Source organism: Ruditapes philippinarum, unplaced genomic scaffold (assembly GCF_026571515.1).
Source record: "Ruditapes philippinarum isolate M1 unplaced genomic scaffold, ASM2657151v2 ctg8304_1_1_1_1, whole genome shotgun sequence".
In the NCBI taxonomy this organism is placed as follows: Eukaryota; Metazoa; Mollusca; class Bivalvia; order Venerida; family Veneridae; genus Ruditapes; species Ruditapes philippinarum.
In genome coordinates this window covers 3,475-26,628 of record NW_026862498.1, presented here as the reverse complement: position 1 = coordinate 26,628, position 23,154 = coordinate 3,475, and the positions used below count along the sequence as shown (strand labels likewise).

The 23,154-nt window shown below is 34.1% G+C and overlaps 1 protein-coding gene across 1 annotated transcript; it reads left to right on the top strand.

Annotated features, from left to right (window-relative positions):
• The first annotated feature begins 481 nt into the window (after window positions 1–481).
• Window positions 482–21,528, top strand: LOC132719296 (26S proteasome regulatory subunit 10B). The gene is made up of 12 exons (XM_060703062.1): window positions 482–642; window positions 6,582–6,661; window positions 7,396–7,435; window positions 7,678–7,798; window positions 8,678–8,792; window positions 9,289–9,438; window positions 10,233–10,356; window positions 12,086–12,147; window positions 12,765–12,885; window positions 19,170–19,250; window positions 20,553–20,624; window positions 21,163–21,528. The coding sequence occupies exons 1-12, from the start codon at window positions 546–548 to the stop codon at window positions 21,279–21,281; spliced, it is 1,182 nt and encodes a 393-aa protein (XP_060559045.1). The 5' UTR covers window positions 482–545; the 3' UTR covers window positions 21,282–21,528.
• The last annotated feature ends 1,626 nt before the right edge of the window (window positions 21,529–23,154 follow it).

Sequence of the window (23,154 nt, the reverse complement as noted above, 5' to 3'; positions counted from 1 at the left end):
GCATCAGATGAAAAACAAAAATTTTAAAAAGCTGCTTATACAGTTTTGGAAGCCAGAACTAGCCTTGGTATGGTCAGCTCTGTCCCTAAACTAGCAGAAAATACTTAAAATTTCACATATGCCAAATAGACTTTCATACTCGCAGTTAACTTTTTTTTTCTTCAAAATTTTATCATCAAAGGCTTGCGATTTCACATCTAGTTTTTACATGCTTCAAAAAAATTCATTGAAATCTATGTGACTCACCATGCAATTATCCAGGTGTGCTCTTGTCTTTGCGGGTCATCTTAAAAAGATGCTTTTATTTTATTGGAAAAAATTATCAATTTACATTACCGTAAAGCAACTGTCAATCAAAGTATGTCGTAAAATACAAAACACGGTTAGAAGTAATTCTTGAGATACCATCAGCCTGGCACATTAAAAACGTGAATTGTTGACCAACATATTTATATGTTTCAAAAAAGTTCTTTGTCTTGACGAATTTTAATGTCGCAAAAAAAATACTCTTCTCAGTCGGAGAGCAAAAAGATTGAAATACAAAAATGACGACCGTCGCAGAAGGTGTGAGAGAAAAAGCTCTTTCTGATTACAGAAAGAAGCTCCTAGAGCACAAAGAATTAGAGGCACGTTTGAAAGAAAGTAAGTATTTGCCAAATATTCAAAATCAGATAAATATAACCCCTTATTTTACAAGAAAACACTTGCCATTACCCGGCGTTTTTGTGCTGATTCACCGGCTTCCGCTTGGGAATGCCAAACGTTTCCTTTACCTTCTTCTTCTGAGCATTTAAGCCAAGATGGCTTGTAAGCTCCTCCTATACAGTATTATCAAGGATAACTTCAATAAATGTCACTTGTATTAAATCTTTTACTTTGTCAGCTCCGGTCGAGTAGAGTTTTAAATGTCAAAATACTTTCACTGAGGACAATGTTTTCATCTAAAACATTTCGAAGACATTTCCTCCGAAGATGTCCCATCCCCATGCTGGAAATGTATGACATAAATTTTTTGCACCTTGAATAATATGAAATTAGGCAAAGCCTATGAACGGGGAAGTCATTAAAAAATCCTTTCATTCTTTCCGTTTTAAAGGTGTCATTCGATATTACATACACCGCTTCCGTTTTCACTCGGAACACTCGACGATTATTACTAATCCGAAAAGTTGAGATTTGTTCCGTTATCGGAATACTTTTCTATTATCATACATTGTAAATGGCGGCGCCCGACTAGAACTGACACTGAAAATTTTATTGATAGGTATAGAATTCTATATATTTTTTAAATGTTTTTTATTTGATTTTCTTTTAAATATTCACATGTAGCAGCATGCCCATTCACGCACTACAGTGCGTAATTCACGCACAAAATTCTAGATGCACGCATAAAAATTGTAAGCAGGGGGTACATGCACGCAAAGTAAAATCCTCAGAATTAATGTTTGGGATAGCCTATGTACTCTTAATTTTGCCTGGGGACGCATCATACGACCACAAATACACAAATACGTCAGCGCGTGTCAGTCTATAGGTAGGCAGTCCTATGCACATCGACCCGTGAAGCGATTAGCCAATCAGCGATAACACTTTCAATTATTATCACGCAATAGAGATCAGACTAATGTATACACGCGCTGTACATGTAATTACCAGATATAACACGAGGTGATAATTTAACATCTTTGATCAACAGTTGATTGGAAATTAGCAAATTTTACCGACAAAAGGATAAGAATAAATAAGCAAATTTTACCGACAAAAGGATAAGAATATCGACTATTTACGCCGCAAGTTTAAAGACTGTTTTCTCAAATTACAAATGAGTGTAATTTTGAATTATTCTCGAAATTTTCGGCACTTTCTAAGCAAAATTTTGCTTTCGTTTCATTCTTGCAAAAACGTTCTATAAGAGTTTAAATGATTTAACATATTGTGCCGAAATGCCAGGACAACTAACCAAAATACACGTACGCTTTTCTTTGATCCGAAAATTGATCCCGAACATCGGCGATTTCACGTTCGCCGGAATTTCAGAAACCCTAAAATTGTGCAAAAATTCTCAGTTTCCAAGCCAAACATGAAAATGAATTGTTCCTTTATTATTAAATCAGCATTAAATCTTTAAATATCGATCTTCAATTTGCCCCCATTTTGAAGATATTTGCTAAAATAATTGTCGATCGGATGAATCTCTAACACACTGTGTGAAGCTGTACACGATTTTCCTATTCATTCCGCTAAACCCTGCCTATATACATTAAGGTTTTTTTTTACAAATATAAACTTTTTGTCTATAGAGTGGACTTATTTAACCAGAATAAAATTTGATTTTGTATAAAAGTGAAAAAAAAAAAAAAAAAAAAAAAAAAAAAAAAAAAAACGATTTCCATGTGTTGATGCATTAAAATGAAATAATTTCATGAAAAATATTAACAAAACAAAACAATAATTATACTATATTATACTACATTTATATAAAATGTTCTTACAAACAAAAACATGTTTAAACTTATGTGTACCCCCAGATTTTGAAATGTACCCCCACTTTTCAATGACAGGGGGTACATGTACCCCTACATTTAAAATTGAGTGGGCATGCTGATGTAGGCTACTGGGCAAGCCAAAGCCCGGACCCGCTTTGACTTCCCCATATTAATAATATGAAAAAGGCAAAGCCTCAAAGCGAGCTCGATGTACTTTTAATGTAAAATGGTATGAAATAATCGCTCATTTTTATTTCAAATGCAGTAACGAGTGCGTTTGACGTCACACATACTGTGTTAAATATGGCTCCGTCCCTGTCGTTAAATGAATAGCGAGTTTTAAAAACGTTGATAAAACTTTGTTTGTTTATTTTATTTCACTCTATAATTTTTCAAGCGAAATAAAGATTATTAGAAGTGAAATAAATGTAAAACTTTGAACGTTTACGACATTAAAATAGCGTACTTGATTTGATTGTTTTGCACGTGCTGTTTGGCGCTACATTGTGACGTCACGTAAACAATACTTTAAACGTCTGTACAGCGTTAACAACTGAATAAAAGATATTGGTGTTCGGATATAGCTCGCTATTAAAAAAGGTAAAGCCTCAAAGCAAGCTTGATTTACTTTTACTGTGAAATGGTATAAAATAATCGTTCATTTTTATTTTACATTTTCCTTTTAAGTAAGTAAGTAAGTAAGTAACGACTTTATTTAATGAGGCAACACAGTTGGGCAAGCCCAGTCTTCCCTGTGGGCCTCAACAATATACAAAACAATATACAAAATATAATACATCAATAAAAGATTAAATAATAACACAAGTAGATTTCATTATTATACATCAACACTGACATACATATAGATCAACCTTGAAAAAAGAAAGAAAAAGAGAAAAAAAAAAAAAAAAAAAAAAAATGAGTTGATATTATATACATACATTCAACATTGAATTGGATGGTAACAAAATTGAAAATTTACATACATATTAACAAAAAAATATTCAACCAATATAAAAAAACAAATATTTATACATGTATACATCTAAGCAGAGGTTTCCACCAGAGAACCACCATGTTAAATATGACTTTTTTGAATAGTGAAAGACTGTTTTGATTGCCTGATATGTAATGGTATTTTGTTCCAGATTTTAGGCCCAGAGTAAGCAAGAGCTTTTCTGCAAAATTCTAATCTAGGTTTTGGTATATGTAGTGTCTGTTGAGTGTTTGATCTCAGAGTTGTGTGATTTGTATGTGAAAATAAATCAGACATATAAAGTGGCAATAGATTGTTAATGGATTTGTAAACAAGAATTGCTTTTTTTATAATGGATGCGGTCATTGTATTTTTAACACCAATTCAACTCATAAACAATATTTTTGAAGGTGGTATCAATGTCTTTGTCAAGTATAATACGGGCGGCTCTCTTTTGAAATTTGTATATGCTGTTCAGTAATTCATCATTACAATTTCCCCAAATAGTGCAGCAGTAATCAAGGTGTGGTAATATGTATGCATTATAAAAAACTATTCTCAATTTGTTTGTTAAGGTACTGTTTGATACGGAGGAGAAGATACAGTAATGAGTTGCATTTTTTAATCAGCTGTTCAATTTGACAGTTCCATGATAATCTATGATCCACGTGAATTCCCAGCAATTTTTCAGAGTTAGTAAATTCAATGTCATTTTCCTGCATTTTCAAAATGTAATCATTGCTTGATTTGATGGTGTTGTAAATGATATTTGATGGGGAGATTATCATTGCTTTTGTTTTTTGTGGATTTGGTATCATAGAGTTTCTTGCACACCAGTCGTAGATGATGTCAATGCTATTTTGTAGCGATCTGTAGACTGAGTCAATAGATGATCCAAATGAGGTGATAGTTGTATCATCTGCAAACATGTCAGTAGATGTATTTGGAAGGTTTAAAGGCAAGTCATTTATAATATAGAATGAATAGAGCGGGGCCAAGTATAGAACCCTGAGGGACTCCAGATGATATTTCTTTAGCACTTGATAATTTGCCAGAGATTGAGACCTGTTGTGTTCTGTTTGAGAGATAAGATTTAAACCAGTTAAGTGTTTCCCCTGCAAAACTGATATTGTGTCATCTTTTGAATTAAAAAGGGAATGATTAAGTAAATCAAATGCCTTAGTTAGATCAAGAAAAACAGTGCCTACTAGTTTGTTTTGTCATTGATTGCAGAAATCCAAGTGTCAATGATAGATGTTATGCTGTTTCACATGAATGATGTGAGCGGAAACCTGATTGAGTCTTATGCAATAATGAATGTGTTTCAAGAAAATTTTTAAGGTGATTACTGACATGTTTTTTCTAGTACTTTGGAAAGAACAGGGAGAATCGAAAATAGGACGATAGTTATTTGTATCAGATTTGTTCCTTTTTTGAAAAAATTGGAATTATCTTTGCTTTCTTGAAAAGTGAAGGGAATACAGATGTAGAAATGCTTTGATTAAATATTTGTGTGAGTGGTTTTGCTATTACTTCAGCTGAGATTTTTAAAAATTTTGCTCCTATGTCATCTAAACCTGTTGCTTTATTTGAGTCAAGGGATTTGAGTTGCTTGATGACAAATTCTTCTTGTATTTGTGGGATCTGAAAGGAAGAAGTTGCACTTATGTGTTTAGTGGTGAACTCATGAATTGTTGTTTTGTCTTCATTTGAAAGTAGAGAACAATTTTCAGGAGCTTTTTTAAATACATTAGCAAAAAAATCATTGAAATATTCAGCAGTGGTGTGCGCGTCCTGTATGGGGTTACCTGATATGTCAACGATAAAGTTTGTTTGAGATTTGGATGATTTACCTGAAATGTCTTTAAGATTTTTCCATAGCTTTTTAGGGTTGTTAGGATTATTATTTATTGAATTTGTATAAAATGACTTTTTTGCATCTGCTATAAGTGATTTTGTTTTATTTCTCCAGTATTTGAAGGAATCTTCCTCATTAGACCTTTTGGCATGGTCTCTTTTCATCATAGCATTGGATATTTCAGTATTAAACCAGTCTGGTAGAAAATTATCTAAAATAGTCTTTTGAAAATTATCATTCGATATACACTGCTTCCGTTTATTCTGGATCACTGTCCTATTATGGTTCCTACATAAGTGCGCAGGACACCAGTCTATGCTTCCGTTTTCAATCAGAATACCTCGGCTTTTATCGTTATCTCTTAATTCGAAAAGTTGCGATGTGTGAATTCAGTACTTTGAACGAAAGTTTTCAAAACCATCACTATCTAGCAGGTAGTGGTACTCGCGTTACCGTAAAGCTTGCTTTGCGAGCAGGCCCTTCAGGCCAGCTCTTAGAGCTCGCTATAATAAATTTGTTGAATATTGCAAGGTAAACAAAATGATTTTATGACTGAAAGTCACTTTTCACCTCCCGTTGACGTTTCACCTCCTAGAGAGTAGAGTACTAGCCTAAACGTTTCGACTCCATTTTTTGTTATATATATTGTATACCGGTGCCTCATTTTTCGGTGGTACTTAACTGTTTAACACAGACAACAAAAGTTAGAAGAATAAAATTTTGGAAAATAATGATAATGTTATTTTGTATTTTCACGGTTCAGAACTGTTCACATTTTTGTTGTGATATGAAATGCCAAATATGCACAAATGTATGAAAAAAGAAATGCTTGTTTATTTTTAAATCTGAAATATATATTCCAATATACATACATTAATATCAATTTACACAAAAAAGAACATTCTGCATAATGCAAAATCTTAAGGATGTGAAGTCTAACCAGTGGAATGTGATTGACACATTCCGTTTGAATAACTTGTGATTCCCTGTTAAACAACTAAGTTACTACTTTATATTATATACACAAAAGTTGTTTTATTGATTTGACAAGTGTGTGAGGTATAAATTAAAGTTTATTATTTTCTCTGTGGATAGTCGGTCACAACGTGTAGTGGATAAATAAAATAAATTGCCATCAAGTGCCAATGAATCATTCTAAATCTGTAAAATTACTTTATGGACTAAATAGTGTTGATGTGACAACAGCAATTTCTTCATGTGTAGAAGCTGATTGATGTCTTACATCTTGATATATTTTCAGTGAGAGAACAGTTGAAGGATCTTACAAAACAGTATGACAAATCTGAAAATGATCTTAAAGCCTTGCAGAGTGTTGGTCAGGTATTGTTCTGTTCTTTAATCTTATCTTTACTCCACTGAATACTTGTACTTTAAACATGTTCATAAAACTAAACAACAACACTATAGGTATAGGATGTGGTGCAAAATTTACCATTTTAAATAATTGTTTGTATGGCTAAAAGTATGTAGAGCTGTTTTCAAACTGTAACTTGTAACTGTTTCCTCATGATAAGCAGCTTAGCAAATTGCTAATAATGGACAAACCACTTCTAAATAGGAGATGCATAATAACAAATAGTGTTTAATGTGGCCATCCTTAATAAACTGGCTAACTGCAAAATGTACCATAACATATTGCCAATTAGAAAGTTCCTTATGCCCTTTGTAATAGAAAGAGCATCGAAACACGAAGCTATCTGATTTGTACAAGGGGGCATAGCCCCTGAGTATAAATTAGATTGCCGAGTGTTTTGATGTTCTTTCTCTTTTGTATCATAGTCAAACATAAAAATACGTTCCCAGTTGTCACAATATGAAACCCCTGGAAAAAGTAACCAATGAACGAGCATCTGGAGAGGGTTGGTTATTATTAAACCAGTAAGGTTTTTGATTTTGAATAATGCATTGAAACATACAATAAGTTCTTTAATTATATAGTGTATTTAAACATATTATATTGTAGACACTGTTAGTGTTAGATATTAGGTTTATCATATCTTGGTAATACTTTTGTGCATCATTTATAATATTATTCCTCACTTTGTGTATTACAGATTGTTGGAGAGGTTCTTAAACAACTAACAGAAGATAAATGTAAGTTTTTTATATGTCTTGTACAGTTAGAATTATTAATTCATTCTGCAAAATGTTTACAGTATAATGTTTAGTAATTTATATGAACAACTGCCTTAATTAAAGTTTCTGTCTGATACTTAATATTAGTTGTGTCCTGATAATTTAAACTGAGCAAGATGTGTTAGTTTTAATAAATAAGAAATAACTAAGAAATACAAAAATTATCACATTTAATTAATTTTCATATTTTACCTATTTAGTTATTGTAAAGGCAACAAACGGTCCCCGGTATGTTGTGGGATGCAGGCGTCAGCTTGATAAAGCCAAGTTGAAGTCGGGAACCAGAGTTGCTCTAGATATGACAACACTGACAATAATGAGGTATGATTTCAAAATATAATCATTATATTGAATATGTGTCAAATTTAACATAATGCCATGATGTTAAGCAACTTCATTCAAATATGTACAAATTAAAACACAAAGGAAAGTTTCATAAATTGTTGATAAATTGTTGATAAGATACTGCTTTTTTTGAAAAGGTAAAGGAGAATATATCAAACCCTGGTCATTTCCTCCTCCTACAATTACAATAACAACAATTTTAACACATTTTGGAAGATGATGTATAATTATATACCTTTAATTCATGTACATGTTATCAGATATTAACTGAGGTTACTTGTATGATACATGCAGACTAAGATCAGCCAGCACATCTATGTCATTTGATCATAGCCTGCACAGTTGGCTATTTAATCAGTACATTTTTTGAAATTTTCCCTAAAAATGTCAAATGTTTTTTTCCCGATTGAAAAATGGTTTGTCAGCTATGTCAGCTGAAGATATTTAGCATGGTAAGGTAAAAATCTACTGGACATGTGTAGTAACTTACTGTATTTAATAGCAATAAATAGATTAAGGCAAGTTATTGTGTTACACATTTGAATCTTCTTTGTTCCTATTTGAACAATGATATGAGCCGTGCCATGGCAAACCCAACATAGTGGGTTTGCGACCAGCATGGATCCAGACCAGCCTGTGCATCCGCACAGTCTGATCAGGATCCATGCTGTTTGCTATCAGTTTCTGTACTTGTAATAGGGTTTGTAAGCGAACAGCATGGATCCTTATCAGACTGCGCGGATGCGCAGGCTGGTCTGGATCCATGCTGGTCGCAAACGCACTATGTTGATTTTGTCATGATACAGCTCATATCAATATTTTTCATGTATACATAATGACTGTTGTATGTTTTAGACATTTACCACGTGAAGTAGATCCACTAGTGTACAACATGTCTATAGAAGATCCCGGTGATGTGAGTTATAACCAGGTTGGAGGTCTGGGAGAACAGATTAGAGAACTTAGAGAGGTACTGTATATTTAACTGCACAAATTACACAAAATATGTTGCTAGAATGTTAATGTAAAAAACAATTGTTTTATGTGAGGTAAAACAATATTCTCAAAGCTTCCTATGCTTGAAAAAAGAACATTATTTTGTCTCTGTTGATTATTTGTTTTATGACAGGTAGTGAACTAGTCATTTGTAACGCTTGCTCCAACCCCCTAAAGGAGTCTTGGGATGACATGGGGAAAATGAACCATGTTGTTACCTTCCCCACATGCTTGCACTGCCAGGTTAATGTGTTGGTTTTATTTAGTTGCCAGAAAAGAGAAGGATATTTCCAATAGAGCACAGGAATTTAGAATTGTACCATCTAACTATCTTGGTAGGCATGGTCGTTACAGTTTAAGTCCCCACTATTCCATGTAGTTAAGTGGCAAGGGTTTGCAATTGACTAATGCATGAGCTGTCAATGAAAATAATACTTATTATGATATTATCATTTTGTTTTTGATTTCAGGTAATTGAACTGCCTTTGATGAACCCTGAGTTATTCCAGCGTGTAGGTATCACACCACCAAAAGGTTGTTTATTGTATGGCCCACCAGGCACTGGTAAAACTCTCCTAGCAAGAGCTGTAGCGTCACAACTTGATGCCAACTTTCTTAAAGTAAGTGAATTTTGTACTTCTTTTACAGTTCATCTACTTAAGTAGGGACTTTTTCGTATGTACATATATACATTTATTTATATAAACAATTTAAAGCAACACGCCTCCAGATACATGCTAATTTTCATGAAAATTCTGAAAATGTATTCGAATGTGTAATATTGTGAATTAACCAAAAGGAAGCAATTTACACATTATCAATGGCACTTACAAACCACGTAAATTACCAAAAAGTGGTCAAAATATGCATAAATAGCCTTTACTTACGCAGTAGCAATATAATTGTAAATACTGTCATTAATCGCACATAATATGTAAAATAATTCTTGAATCTTGAAACCTTTTACATTTCCTTACATCTTAGTACATTTTTTTCAAGTTTTATTTTATTGAAATATTTTGACTCATCTGGAAGCATGTAGCTTTAAACATTATTTTAATTGGTCAAAAATTTAAATATGACTATATTGATCTGTTTCTCAAAATATTAGAAGCTGTGTTCTGTAAGAATGTAAAGTTCAAATCTGAAAAGCTGATTTCAAGCAACAACAAAAAATAAACAATTTGGACTGCAATTTGGTTGTGAAAAATGTGGGGTTTATTTCTCATTCTGAGTTACATATGTTCTCGATTCAATTGTTATCCAGGTTGACCTACACTTTCATTTAGTCCAACTAGATTGAATGATGATAGTAGCTGATTGTAAATGATTGTATTTTTGTATTGAAAACACGTGACAAATCTAAGGCTGAGTCATTTTATATGATAATGGTTAAATTGTTTGTATATTTCAGGTTGTATCGAGTGCTATTGTAGATAAATATATTGGTGAGAGTGCCAGGTTAATCCGAGAAATGTTTGCATACGCTAGAGATCATCAACCATGTATCATATTTATGGATGAAATTGATGCTATTGGTATGTTTCTGTAGGTCTTTAATCAATAACACTCTTGAACAAAAACTGATAAGCTTTTGCTGCCTGATAAGAACCAGGTCGTCTTATGCTGTTTGTTCCGGTCATGAACTTCATATTTACATCTGGATATCCCCAAAATTGTTAATGCATACTTGGACACCTTTTTAGCTCGACTTTTCTATGAAAAGGGGAGCTATCCTACTCGCCCCGGCGTCGGCGTCGGCGTTAGCGTCGGCGTTGGCGTCACACCTTGGTTAAGTTTTTCGTACCACCCCACTTTATTTCAGAAGTATTACAAGTATGGCTTTGAAACTTACCATACTTGTTCACCATCATAACCTCCATCTACAGACAAGAGTACATAACTCTGTCAAGGTTTTTGACAGAATTATGGCCCTTTTTTGACTTAGAAAGTGTATTGAGCTTGGTTAAGTTTTTTGTACCACCTCACTTTATTTCAAAACCATTGGAGGTATTGCTTTGAAACTGACCATACTTGTTTACCATCACGACCTTCATCAACAGACAAGAGGACATAACTCTGTCAAGGTTTTTGACAGAATTATGCCCCTTTTTGACTTAGAAAATACATTGAATATGGGTAAAATCCACTTATTGCCTTAACCCTTTGAGATATTGCTTTGAAACTTTTATTTCTATTTCACATCATTACCCCCATCTGTACGCAAGAGAAGGTAACTCTGTCAAGGATTTGTTTTAAAAATTAAGGCCTTTTATCGACTTAGAATCTTGGTTAAGTTTTTAGTACCAGTCCACTTTTTGACTGAACTGTTTGAGATATTAATTTGAAAGTTGGAATACTTGTTTACAATCATGATTCCCAAACATGTCCAGGAGAAGGTAATTCTGTCAAAGATTTTATTTGAATTATGGCCCTTAACTGTCAATGTTTTGTATTATAGGCAAGCACTAAAAAACTTAAAAAATCTAAAAAAATTCATTCCTATCCACTTGTTCACTTTACCATAAATTATGTCATATAAACATTGCTGTAATATTCAAGGGTATCAAACAACTAGTTATTTTTCTCTTTTTGTACTTGAAATTAAAATCAGTAGTATATGCATATTTCACATTTTATCTCGCCTATTTGATTGGTGGACAAGTTACACAATTCAGTAAAATAATTCTTCACTAAATATCTTAATGCTCATGGCCATTGTTCACTTTAAAAATACAGAGATTCTTGTATTGCCTTTTACTGCAAAAACTTTTTTTATTGGCAAGCAATAAAAAAGTCGAGCGCGCTGTCTTACGGACAGCTCTTGTTAATCTCAATAATCATATTGCATGTTAATGATAAAATCTGTAATTTGCCCAAATAAATTGAACAGTGAATGAAAGGTAAGTATTCAATAAAAGTCCATCCGTATCTATAAACCGTCCAACGTTACTGTCACATTTTAACATCTATCTTTAGCAGTACATGTACTTCTTTAAGTTCAGTATTAAATGTATTTAGGTAATGCCGATTCCAAACAACATAGGAATGGGTTAATTTAGTATGATAATGATTTTATCATTAACATATAATATGATAATTGAGATTATAAAGGTGTACAGAATACATATTTTAAGGTCTATATATTATTATATTTACATGTATTTACATCTACAGAAACTTGAGAATTTATTTAAAGCCCATATATATAGTATATATAGATATTGTTATATGTACATGTATAATATACTATATGATATATTACAGGTGGTAGAAGATTTTCTGAGGGCACATCAGCAGATAGAGAGATACAGAGAACTCTTATGGAGGTAGATTGATTTATATATAATCTGTTACAACATGCATGCGTATAAATAGTAACAAACTGAAGTGATAACAAGTAGGCTGCTGAAATTAACTGCTGTCATGAAAGGCAAGACTACATATATACCTATGTTGAAAATCCTTATTCAATATTTATGTGCATGATTTTCATGGCCATGTGCAACTTAATCAGATTCTCGTGAAATCCCTAGTGGCATCAAGTAAGCGAAGTAGAATATTTTGAGTAGCTAGCCTTTAAAGTATTAAATAATAATGCAGATACTTTTGACACTAGTAAATGACAATGAGAACATTAAGAGGAAATAAATATACATGTTTGCCATCTTATATCTGTTGTCTTTGTCTACAAGTAAAGCTGAAAAGTCCAAATATGACCTTATAGGACTATTGGTATCAGTTTGCCGGGGCGGCAAAATCAATTGTCCAGGTTGTCCCACAGCCTGTATGGACAAGTGGAAATTTTCTAAAATAAAGTATCATACGGACAAGTAAAGAAATGCTTCAAGTAAAAACGGACAAGTTAGTCAAAATCAGATTTTGCCGGCCCTGAACTGTTTGGCTTTAATTCAAATAATATAGTATTTACATTGGTTGTTTTCAGTTGTTGAATCAGATGGATGGGTTTGATGCATTAGGTAAAGTTAAGATGATTATGGCCACAAATAGACCAGATACACTAGATCCTGCTCTACTTAGACCTGGTAGACTCGATAGAAAAATTGGTATGTATTCTGCCAACATTTTGGTATACAAAAAAAAACAACATAATCTGTTCAAATAAAAAGCAGTATGAAATTTTCATGAACGCTAAATGTTAGTAAAAAATTTTAAAAGTTAGATGTACTGAAAATTTTCTATTTGTCTTAACCCATTACTTCATATACACGCCTTTTAACGCCTTTTTCACCCCCCCCCCCCTTTTTGTTGTCTCAAATGATGAAAAAATGCCTTATTTAGGCCCCAAACACTTGTTTTTGTTTGAGAAATGTTGTTAAAAAAATTGACCTCTTTTTCGGCGCGGCCCCCCAACCAAAAGATACATCAGGGGGTTGCCAGAAGGGGGATGTGCCCCCTTCTGTTTTGGGGGGTTTGAAGGGGGGCGGAGTCCCCCTCATCGCCAAGAAAATTTTGGACTTGTGAGAGGCTGTAAATGACCCCAGATTGATCATAAGGTAACGTGTAACCAACGCTGAAAAGCATTTGACTCTATCTCAATCCATTGATAAGTTGCAGCACTTTGAAATCAATTTTGATGGAAAAAATCAACGCAAAATAGTGATTTTTGGCAATTTTGAGATGTCCCCTCGTTGCCATGGTAACAGAAAATTTAAGTCTGAGCATGTTGTTGCAAGGACAATGGTCCAGTCAACATTTGTGCCAAGTTTGATTAGTGTTGAAGCAGTTTTTATAGTATTATAGCAATTTGAACTTGTAACGGGTGACTTTTCAATGAAAACAGCCATTTTTCACAAAATGCTCATGAAGCAATGGGTTAATGAAAAAAATAAAAAAATCTACAAAACAACAATTTTTCTTCAAATTTATATGACAGGCCATGTTTAAACATGAAAAAACGCGATTTAGGGTAATTTCAAGTATTTTCATCATTTTCAGTTAACCCATTACTTCATATACACGCCTTTTAACGCCTTTTTCACCCCCCCCCCTTTTTGTTGTCTCAAATGATGAAAAAATGCCTTATTTAGGCCCCAAACACTTGTTTTTGTTTGAGAAATGTTGTTAAAAAAATTGACTTCTTTTTCGGCGCGGCCCCCCAACCAAAAGATACATCAGGGGGTTGCCAGAAGGGGGATGTGCCCCCTTCTGTTTTGGGGGGTTTGAAGGGGGGCGGAGTCCCCCTCATCGCCAAGAAAATTTTGGACTTGTGAGAGGCTGTAAATGACCCCAGATTGATCATAAGGTAACGTGTAACCAACGCTGAAAAGCATTTGACTCTATCTCAATCCATTGATAAGTTGCAGCACTTTGAAATCAATTTTGATGGAAAAAATCAACGCAAAATAGTGATTTTTGGCAATTTTGAGATGTCCCCTCGTTGCCATGGTAACAGAAAATTTAAGTCTGAGCATGTTGTTGCAAGGACAATGGTCCAGTCAACATTTGTGCCAAGTTTGATTAGTGTTGAAGCAGTTTTTATAGTATTATAGCAATTTGAACTTGTAACGGGTGACTTTTCAATGAAAACAGCCATTTTTCACAAAATGCTCATGAAGTAATGGGTTAATGAAAAAAATAAAAAAATCTACAAAACAACAATTTTTCTTCAAATTTATATGACAGGCCATGTTTAAACATGAAAAAACGCGATTTAGGGTAATTTCAAGTATTTTCATCATTTTCAGTTAACCCATTACTTCATATACACGCCTTTTAACGCCTTTTTCACCCCCCCCCCTTTTTGTTGTCTCAAATGATGAAAAAATGCCTTATTTAGGCCCCAAACACTTGTTTTTGTTTGAGAAATGATGTTAAAAAAAGTGACCTCTTTTTCGGCGCGGCCCCCCAACCAAAAGATACATCAGGGGGTTGCCAGAAGGGGGATGTGCCCCCTTCTGTTTGGGGGGGTTTGAAGGGGGGCGGAGTCCCCCTCATCGCCAAGAAAATTTTTGGACTTGTGAGAGGCTGTAAATGACCCCAGATTGATCATAAGGTAACGTGTAACCAACGCTGAAAAGCATTTGACTCTATCTCAATCCATTGAGAAGTTGCAGCACTTTGAAATCAATTTTGATGGAAAAAATCAACGCAAAATAGTGATTTTTGGCAATTTTGAGATGTCCCCTCGTTGCCATGGTAACAGAAAATTTAAGCCTGAGCATGTTGTTGCAAGGACAATGGTCCAGTCAACATTTGTGCCAAGTTTGATTAGTGTTGAAGCAGTTTTTATAGTATTATAGCAATTTGAACTTGTAACGGGAGACTTTTCAATGAAAACAGCCATTTTTCACAAAATGCTCATGAAGCAATGGGTTAATGAAAAAAATAAAAAAATCTACAAAACAACAATTTTTCTTCAAATTTATATGACAGGCCATGTTTAAACATGAAAAAACGCGATTTAGGGTAATTTCAAGTATTTTCATCATTTTCAGTTAACCCATTACTTCATATACACGCCTTTTAACGCCTTTTTCACCCCCCCCCCTTTTTTGTTGTCTCAAATGATGAAAAAATGCCTTATTTAGGCCCCAAACACTTGTTTTTGTTTGAGAAATGTTGTTAAAAAAATTGACCTCTTTTTCGGCGCGGCCCCCCAACCAAAAGATACATCAGGGGGTTGCCAGAAGGGGGATGTGCCCCCTTCTGTTTTGGGGGGTTTGAAGGGGGGCGGAGTCCCCCTCATCGCCAAGAAAATTTTGGACTTGTGAGAGGCTGTAAATGACCCCAGATTGATCATAAGGTAACGTGTAACCAACGCTGAAAAGCATTTGACTCTATCTCAATCCATTGATAAGTTGCAGCACTTTGAAATCAATTTTGATGGAAAAAATCAACGCAAAATAGTGATTTTTGGCAATTTTGAGATGTCCCCTCGTTGCCATGGTAACAGAAAATTTAAGTCTGAGCATGTTGTTGCAAGGACAATGGTCCAGTCAACATTTGTGCCAAGTTTGATTAGTGTTGAAGCAGTTTTTATAGTATTATAGCAATTTGAACTTGTAACGGGTGACTTTTCAATGAAAACAGCCATTTTTCACAAAATGCTCATGAAGCAATGGGTTAATGAAAAAAATAAAAAAATCTACAAAACAACAATTTTTCTTCAAATTTATATGACAGGCCATGTTTAAACATGAAAAAACGCGATTTAGGGTAATTTCAAGTATTTTCATCATTTTCAGTTAACCCATTACTTCATATACACGCCTTTTAACGCCTTTTTCACCCCCCCCCCTTTTTGTTGTCTCAAATGATGAAAAAATGCCTTATTTAGGCCCCAAACACTTGTTTTTGTTTGAGAAATGTTGTTAAAAAAATTGACCTCTTTTTCGGCGCGGCCCCCCAACCAAAAGATACATCAGGGGGTTGCCAGAAGGGGGATGTGCCCCCTTCTGTTTTGGGGGGTTTGAAGGGGGGCGGAGTCCCCCTCATCGCCAAGAAAATTTTGGACTTGTGAGAGGCTGTAAATGACCCCAGATTGATCATAAGGTAACGTGTAACCAACGCTGAAAAGCATTTGACTCTATCTCAATCCATTGATAAGTTGCAGCCTTTGAAATCAATTTTGATGGAAAAAATCAACGCAAAATAGTGATTTTTGGCAATTTTGAGATGTCCCCTCGTTGCCATGGTAACAGAAAATTTAAGTCTGAGCATGTTGTTGCAAGGACAATGGTCCAGTCAACATTTGTGCCAAGTTTGATTAGTGTTGAAGCAGTTTTTATAGTATTATAGCAATTTGAACTTGTAACGGGAGACTTTTCAATGAAAACAGCCATTTTTCACAAAATGCTCATGAAGCAATGGGTTAATGAAAAAAATAAAAAAATCTACAAAACAACAATTTTTCTTCAAATTTATATGACAGGCCATGTTTAAACATGAAAAAACGCGATTTAGGGTAATTTCAAGTATTTTCATCATTTTCAGTTAACCCATTACTTCATATACACGCCTTTTAACGCCTTTTTCCCCCCCCCCCTTTTTGTTGTCTCAAATGATGAAAAAATGCCTTATTTAGGCCCCAAACACTTGTTTTTGTTTGAGAAATGTTGTTAAAAAAATTGACCTCTTTTTCGGCGCGGCCCCCCAACCAAAAGATACATCAGGGGGTTGCCAGAAGGGGGATGTGCCCCCTTCTGTTTTGGGGGGTTTGAAGGGGGGCGGAGTCCCCCTCATCGCCAAGAAAATTTTGGACTTGTGAGAGGCTGTAAATGACCCCAGATTGATCATAAGGTAACGTGTAACCAACGCTGAAAAGCATTTGACTCTATCTCAATCCATTGATAAGTTGCAGCACTTTGAAATCAATTTTGATGGAAAAAATCAACGCAAAATAGTGATTTTTGGCAATTTTGAGATGTCCCCTCGTTGCCATGGTAACAGAAAATTTAAGTCTGAGCATGTTGTTGCAAGGACAATGGTCCAGTCAACATTTGTGCCAAGTTTGATTAGTGTTGAAGCAGTTTTTATAGTATTATAGCAATTTGAACTTGTAACGGGTGACTTTTCAATGAAAACAGCCATTTTTCACAAAATGCTCATGAAGCAATGGGTTAATGAAAAAAATAAAAAAATCTACAAAACAACAATTTTTCTTCAAATTTATATGACAGGCCATGTTTAAACATGAAAAAACGCGATTTAGGGTAATTTCAAGTATTTTCATCATTTTCAGTTAACCCATTACTTCATATACACGCCTTTTAACGCCTTTTTCACCCCCCCCCCCTTTTTGTTGTCTCAAATGATGAAAAAATGCCTTATTTAGGCCCCAAACACTTGTTTTTGTTTGAGAAATGTTGTTAAAAAAATTGACCTCTTTTTCGGCGCGGCCCCCCAACCAAAAGATACATCAGGGGGTTGCCAGAAGGGGGATGTGCCCCCTTCTGTTTTTGGGGGTTTGAAGGGGGGCGGAGTCCCCCTCATCGCCAAGAAAATTTTTGACTTGTGAGAGGCTGTAAATGACCCCAGATTGATCATAAGGTAACGTGTAACCAACGCTGAAAAGCATTTGACTCTATCTCAATCCATTGATAAGTTGCAGCACTTTGAAATCAATTTTGATGGAAAAAATCAACGCATAATAGTGATTTTTGGCAATTTTGAGATGTCCCCTCGTTGCCATGGTAACAGAAAATTTAAGTCTGAGCATGTTGTTGCAAGGACAATGGTCCAGTCAACATTTGTGCCAAGTTTGATTAGTGTTGAAGCAGTTTTTATAGTATTATAGCAATTTGAACTTGTAACGGGTGACTTTTCAATGAAAACAGCCATTTTTCACAAAATGCTCATGAAGCAATGGGTTAATGAAAAAAATAAAAAAATCTACAAAACAACAATTTTTCTTCAAATTTATATGACAGGCCATGTTTAAACATGAAAAAACGCGATTTAGGGTAATTTCAAGTATTTTCATCATTTTCAGTTAACCCATTACTTCATATACACGCCTTTTAACGCCTTTTTCACCCCCCCCTTTTGTTGTCTCAAATGATGAAAAATGCCTTATTTAGGCCCCAAACACTTGTTTTTGTTTGAGAAATGTTGTTAAAAAAATTGACCTCTTTTTCGGCGCGGCCCCCCAACCAAAAGATACATCAGGGGGTTGCCAGAAGGGGGATGTGCCCCCTTCTGTTTTGGGGGGTTTGAAGGGGGGCGGAGTCCCCCTCATCGCCAAGAAAATTTTGGACTTGTGAGAGGCTGTAAATGACCCCAGATTGATCATAAGGTAACGTGTAACCAACGCTGAAAAGCATTTGACTCTATCTCAATCCATTGATAAGTTGCAGCACTTTGAAATCAATTTTGATGGAAAAAATCAACGCAAAATAGTGATTTTTGGCAATTTTGAGATGTCCCCTCGTTGCCATGGTAACAGAAAATTTAAGTCTGAGCATGTTGTTGCAAGGACAATGGTCCAGTCAACATTTGTGCCAAGTTTGATTAGTGTTGAAGCAGTTTTTATGGTATTATAGCAATTTGAACTTGTAACGGGTGACTTTTCAATGAAAACAGCCATTTTTCACAAAATGCTCATGAAGCAATGGGTTAAGCCATGTTTTATAAGTTTGCATTTAAATTAGTTGGAAATTACCAAAATGATGCCAAATTATATAACATGATGAACCTTATTGTTATGCTTTTTATTTGCTTTGCCTTTCAGTATTTTAATAACAAGAACTAAAAGTCTTTATATCATTTAGTTTCAAAAAAAGTGATATAACATATATATCTCACTAGGGTATTAAACAACTGATGTCTCATTGAAATGTAAAAGACAATATTAGACATGGAGAGTGATGATATGATTTGTTTATTTCAGAAATACCTCTACCAAATGAACAATCTCGTGCTGATATTCTCAAGATTCATGCTGCACCAATAGCAAAACATGGAGAAATAGGTAAACTCCAATTATTTTTGTTTTCATGAAATTTTAAGGCAGAAAAAAAGGGAAATGTTCTTGTTGATATGGTAGCTGGCATTTTCACTGTCCTGAATTGTTAAGAAAGTATTTGGATCTAAATTCTATATTCAAATTTCTTCATCATGAAATTTCAAAAAAAAATTGAAATGATTTCACAAGAACACACTGTAGCTAGTTTGTTCTTGGGTGTCTATGGCTGTGTGGTTAAGGTAACTGACTTCTAATAACTTGCCCTTCACTGGTGTTTGTTTGAATCCTTCCATGGACTTAAGAATTTTATATGTAAGGAGGCTATAATAATCCAGCTAGCTTATAGAACATGAACACTTCTATTAGGGGTGCCAGGTACCCCTGAGGTCTTCCTCTACCAGAAAAGCTGGAAAGTCACCATATGACTATAAAAGTGTCTGTCTGACTCTTACTAGGAACTGACTCTTACTCGGAACGAAATGAAAAATAAAAATGATGAAAATATTTGTTCCTCTATCATTCTGCCTTCCATCATATTTACTCACTGTTTCTCATTGTACCTTCTTGTATGGACCACTAAGTTTGATACAAATAAATCTATGTTAAAGAAGTGACATGGAGCATCCATGGATTCTGTCTGCTGCTCATGTTTGAAATATTTATTGAGCCGCGTCATGACAAAACCGCGCAGTCTGATCAGGATCCATGCTATTTGCTTACCAACCCTATTACAAGTAGAGAAACTGATAGCGAACAGCATGGATCCTGATCAGACTGCCTGGATGCGCAGACTGGTCTGGATCCATGCTAGTCGCAAACCCATTATGTTGGTTTTGTCGTGACACGGCTCATATTTGCATTTTGTAAATCAGTTTATTGAAAACTTTATTTTCTCTGATAAAATTTAATAAAACAATTTTTTTGTGTGAATGAAATGTTTCATTGAACAAAGATCAAATATTAAAGTGAATTGGTCTATAATGGAAAGTCTGTAATAAATGAAGAATTTAGATGTATAACACATAATGAAATGTTTTAAAACACAATATTATTATTATTCATATAAAATTTTCATACTTGATGACCTATAACTCATAATATTTTTTTCAATAAATATGTTATGAGAATATTCAAATGATATGTTTCTGTTGTTTTTATCAATATTTGTAATACATGTACTAATGGAACCTGTGCCCATTGTAGACCAATCCACTTTAAGATCAAGAATTTATGAACACATTACATTGTATATGTATTTATAGAAAGTTAAGCAAATTTAATATGTAATAATGTATATAATTGTTACAGATTGGGAAGCTGTTGTGAAATTATCTGATGACTTCAATGGGGCAGATCTGAGGAATGTCTGTACTGAAGCTGGTATGTTTAAGTATTTACAATTTACTCTTGTACTTACAACAAAAAAGTACTCATATACTTGAAACTGTCAAAACATAGGTCAAGAAATATCATGGCTTTTTTCTTATGTAGAAATCCTAATAATGACAGACCATGTTATACAATTTGTTAAATCTATCCAGAGTGAATATTATATTTTGACTGTATCAGTTAATTCATACCATAACGTCCCGGATGACCAGGATTGTCCCGGAAATAAGGTATCTATCCCAAAGGTGTTCCGGAAATGATTCATGGCCTGGTAAAAATTAAAAATAATCTACTTTGTAGCCAGACTTAAATACATTACTATCAGAATCCCTTAAAGTATAAATTTTAGTTTCAAATTCAAAGGAGGACAAGCCCATTTTATGAAAATCAGCCTGGTGAAGATAAATAATTTTTTTTTACAGAGTTACTGTACTTTCCTTACTGTCAAGCACCGACAATAGTCAAACACACCGTATAATTATTATACTAGATATATATATTAAGTATATTATTGTATTGATTTTTTCAGGTATGTTTGCTATTCGTGCCGAGAGAGACTATGTTATAGAAGAAGATTTTATGAAAGCCGTCAGAAAAGTGGCCGATAATAAGAAATTGGAATCAAAACTGGATTATAAGCCAATATAATAATGTACACTCTTAAAGTATGACCAAGATATTTAAAGTGCTGTCATTTATATATTATGTAAAATTCTATTTTCATGGACAGTCATGTGACAAAGTATGACATTGAATAATACTTTACTTCTTGAAGACATATTAGTATGTAAAAATAAAATAATATGAAAGTGAAGCTATGTATGATTTCTTTTTCTGCTTGTTTACAAAAGTTACATTACTTGAAATAAATGCAAATGTGTTTCTCATTGAATAAGAGTTGATTTATTAATCATACCCATTACACATTATATGACTAGTGGAATAATCTTTTAGCTCTACAGAGCACACAATGCTGAAGGTGATCCATTGTGTCTTCCAATGTCTGCCATCCTTCGTCTCCTAGATCACCAGGTCAATAATGACAAAATTATACAGGAAATGATTTTTGAGTTTCAGTCTGTTGAACAAGAAGGCTGGTCTATAAAAAATGGCTACCAGAACTAACAATCGAAACTAGCTTTAAATGACATTTTTACCATATTCATTTGGTCAATAATGATGAACCTATACTGAAATGATCAGTGTTATGTCTTCCATTGCTCTGCTGAACAAAATGGCTGCCAGAAATAGAAACATACAAGCAAGATCTGCTCCTCAATTACTTAGTAGATTTTAATGAACTTTGGAGAAGTCTGTTACAAAAATTGCTGAAATGATTGCAGTCTGATGATTGAACAAGATGGCCACCAGTGCTAAAAGATGAAATAAGCTTTTAATGAAACATTCCAGTCACTTGGCCAATAGAGTTGAAACTATTCAGGAATAATTCTTATGTGGTCATTACCTAAATTGCTGAAACAGATCTTGTTTGCTGAAAAAGCTGCCTGCTAGAACTAAGAATATTATATTTGTGTAGATTCAATACTAAATTTATTGAACTCGAGAGCCAGAGGCTCGCATAATATGATTTTATTCAACTCGTTCAATAAATTTAGTATTAAACTACACTCATTCAATATCCTCTATTTATTAAATAATGAATGAATGGGTTGTCTTCATACTTCAGGACATTACCCTTCTGGACAGTTAAAACACAACTTAACCTCGACTTTATCTTTCAAGGTCAAATTATTGAATTTTTTTAAAATTGGCCAATACTTATTAAATAACTAGACAAAACATTATACTTTTGTGACACATTGACTACTGTTTAAATTACCCAAATAATGTAATTTTTAATGTTAAATGACCTTGACCCAGACAAGTCAAATTTAATGAATCTTGCTCATATTATCTGACATTGATATATTTGATGGATTTGATCAAACCTGGAACAACATGGAATAAAAGTCGAATATGAGCTTGTATGCCAATGTCAAATTCCTGATGTTTTTCTTAAATGTTCAATCTTTTAATTCATTATATAAGATTTTTATGCCCCACAATGTGGGAGCATATAGCATTGCACTTGTCCGTCAGTCCGTCTTCTTGTGAACGCAACTCCTCTTAAACCGGATGGCAGATTTTGTAAAGGAAGGAATTTTCGCTGCAACCAAATTTAACAGAATTATTAGACCCTTTGTTGATTTTTTCACTACATACTATGTAGAAATTTTGTGAACGCAACTCCTCTTAAACCGGATGGCAGATTTTGCTTAAACTTATAGGAATGAACAAACTTAATGTGTAGATGGTAGTAAAGGAAGGAATTTTTGCTGTGACCAAATTTAAGAGAATTATGGCCCTTTGTTGATTTTTTCACTATATACTATGTAGAAATTTTGTGGACGCAACTCCTCTTAAACCGGATGGCAGATTTTGCTTAAACTTATAGGGATGAACAACCTTAATGTGTAGATGGTAGTAAAGGAAGGAATTTTTGCTGTGACCAAATTGTAGA

Coding starts and splice junctions, on each gene's coding strand:
- LOC132719296 (XM_060703062.1), top strand. CDS start 546: ATGACGACCGTCGCAGAAGGTGTGAGAGAAAAAGCTCTTTCTGATTAC. Junction 12,886..19,169: donor TAGACTCGATAGAAAAATTG/GTATGTATTCTG, acceptor TGTTTATTTCAG/AAATACCTCTACCAAATGAA. Junction 19,251..20,552: donor AGCAAAACATGGAGAAATAG/GTAAACTCCAAT, acceptor TAATTGTTACAG/ATTGGGAAGCTGTTGTGAAA.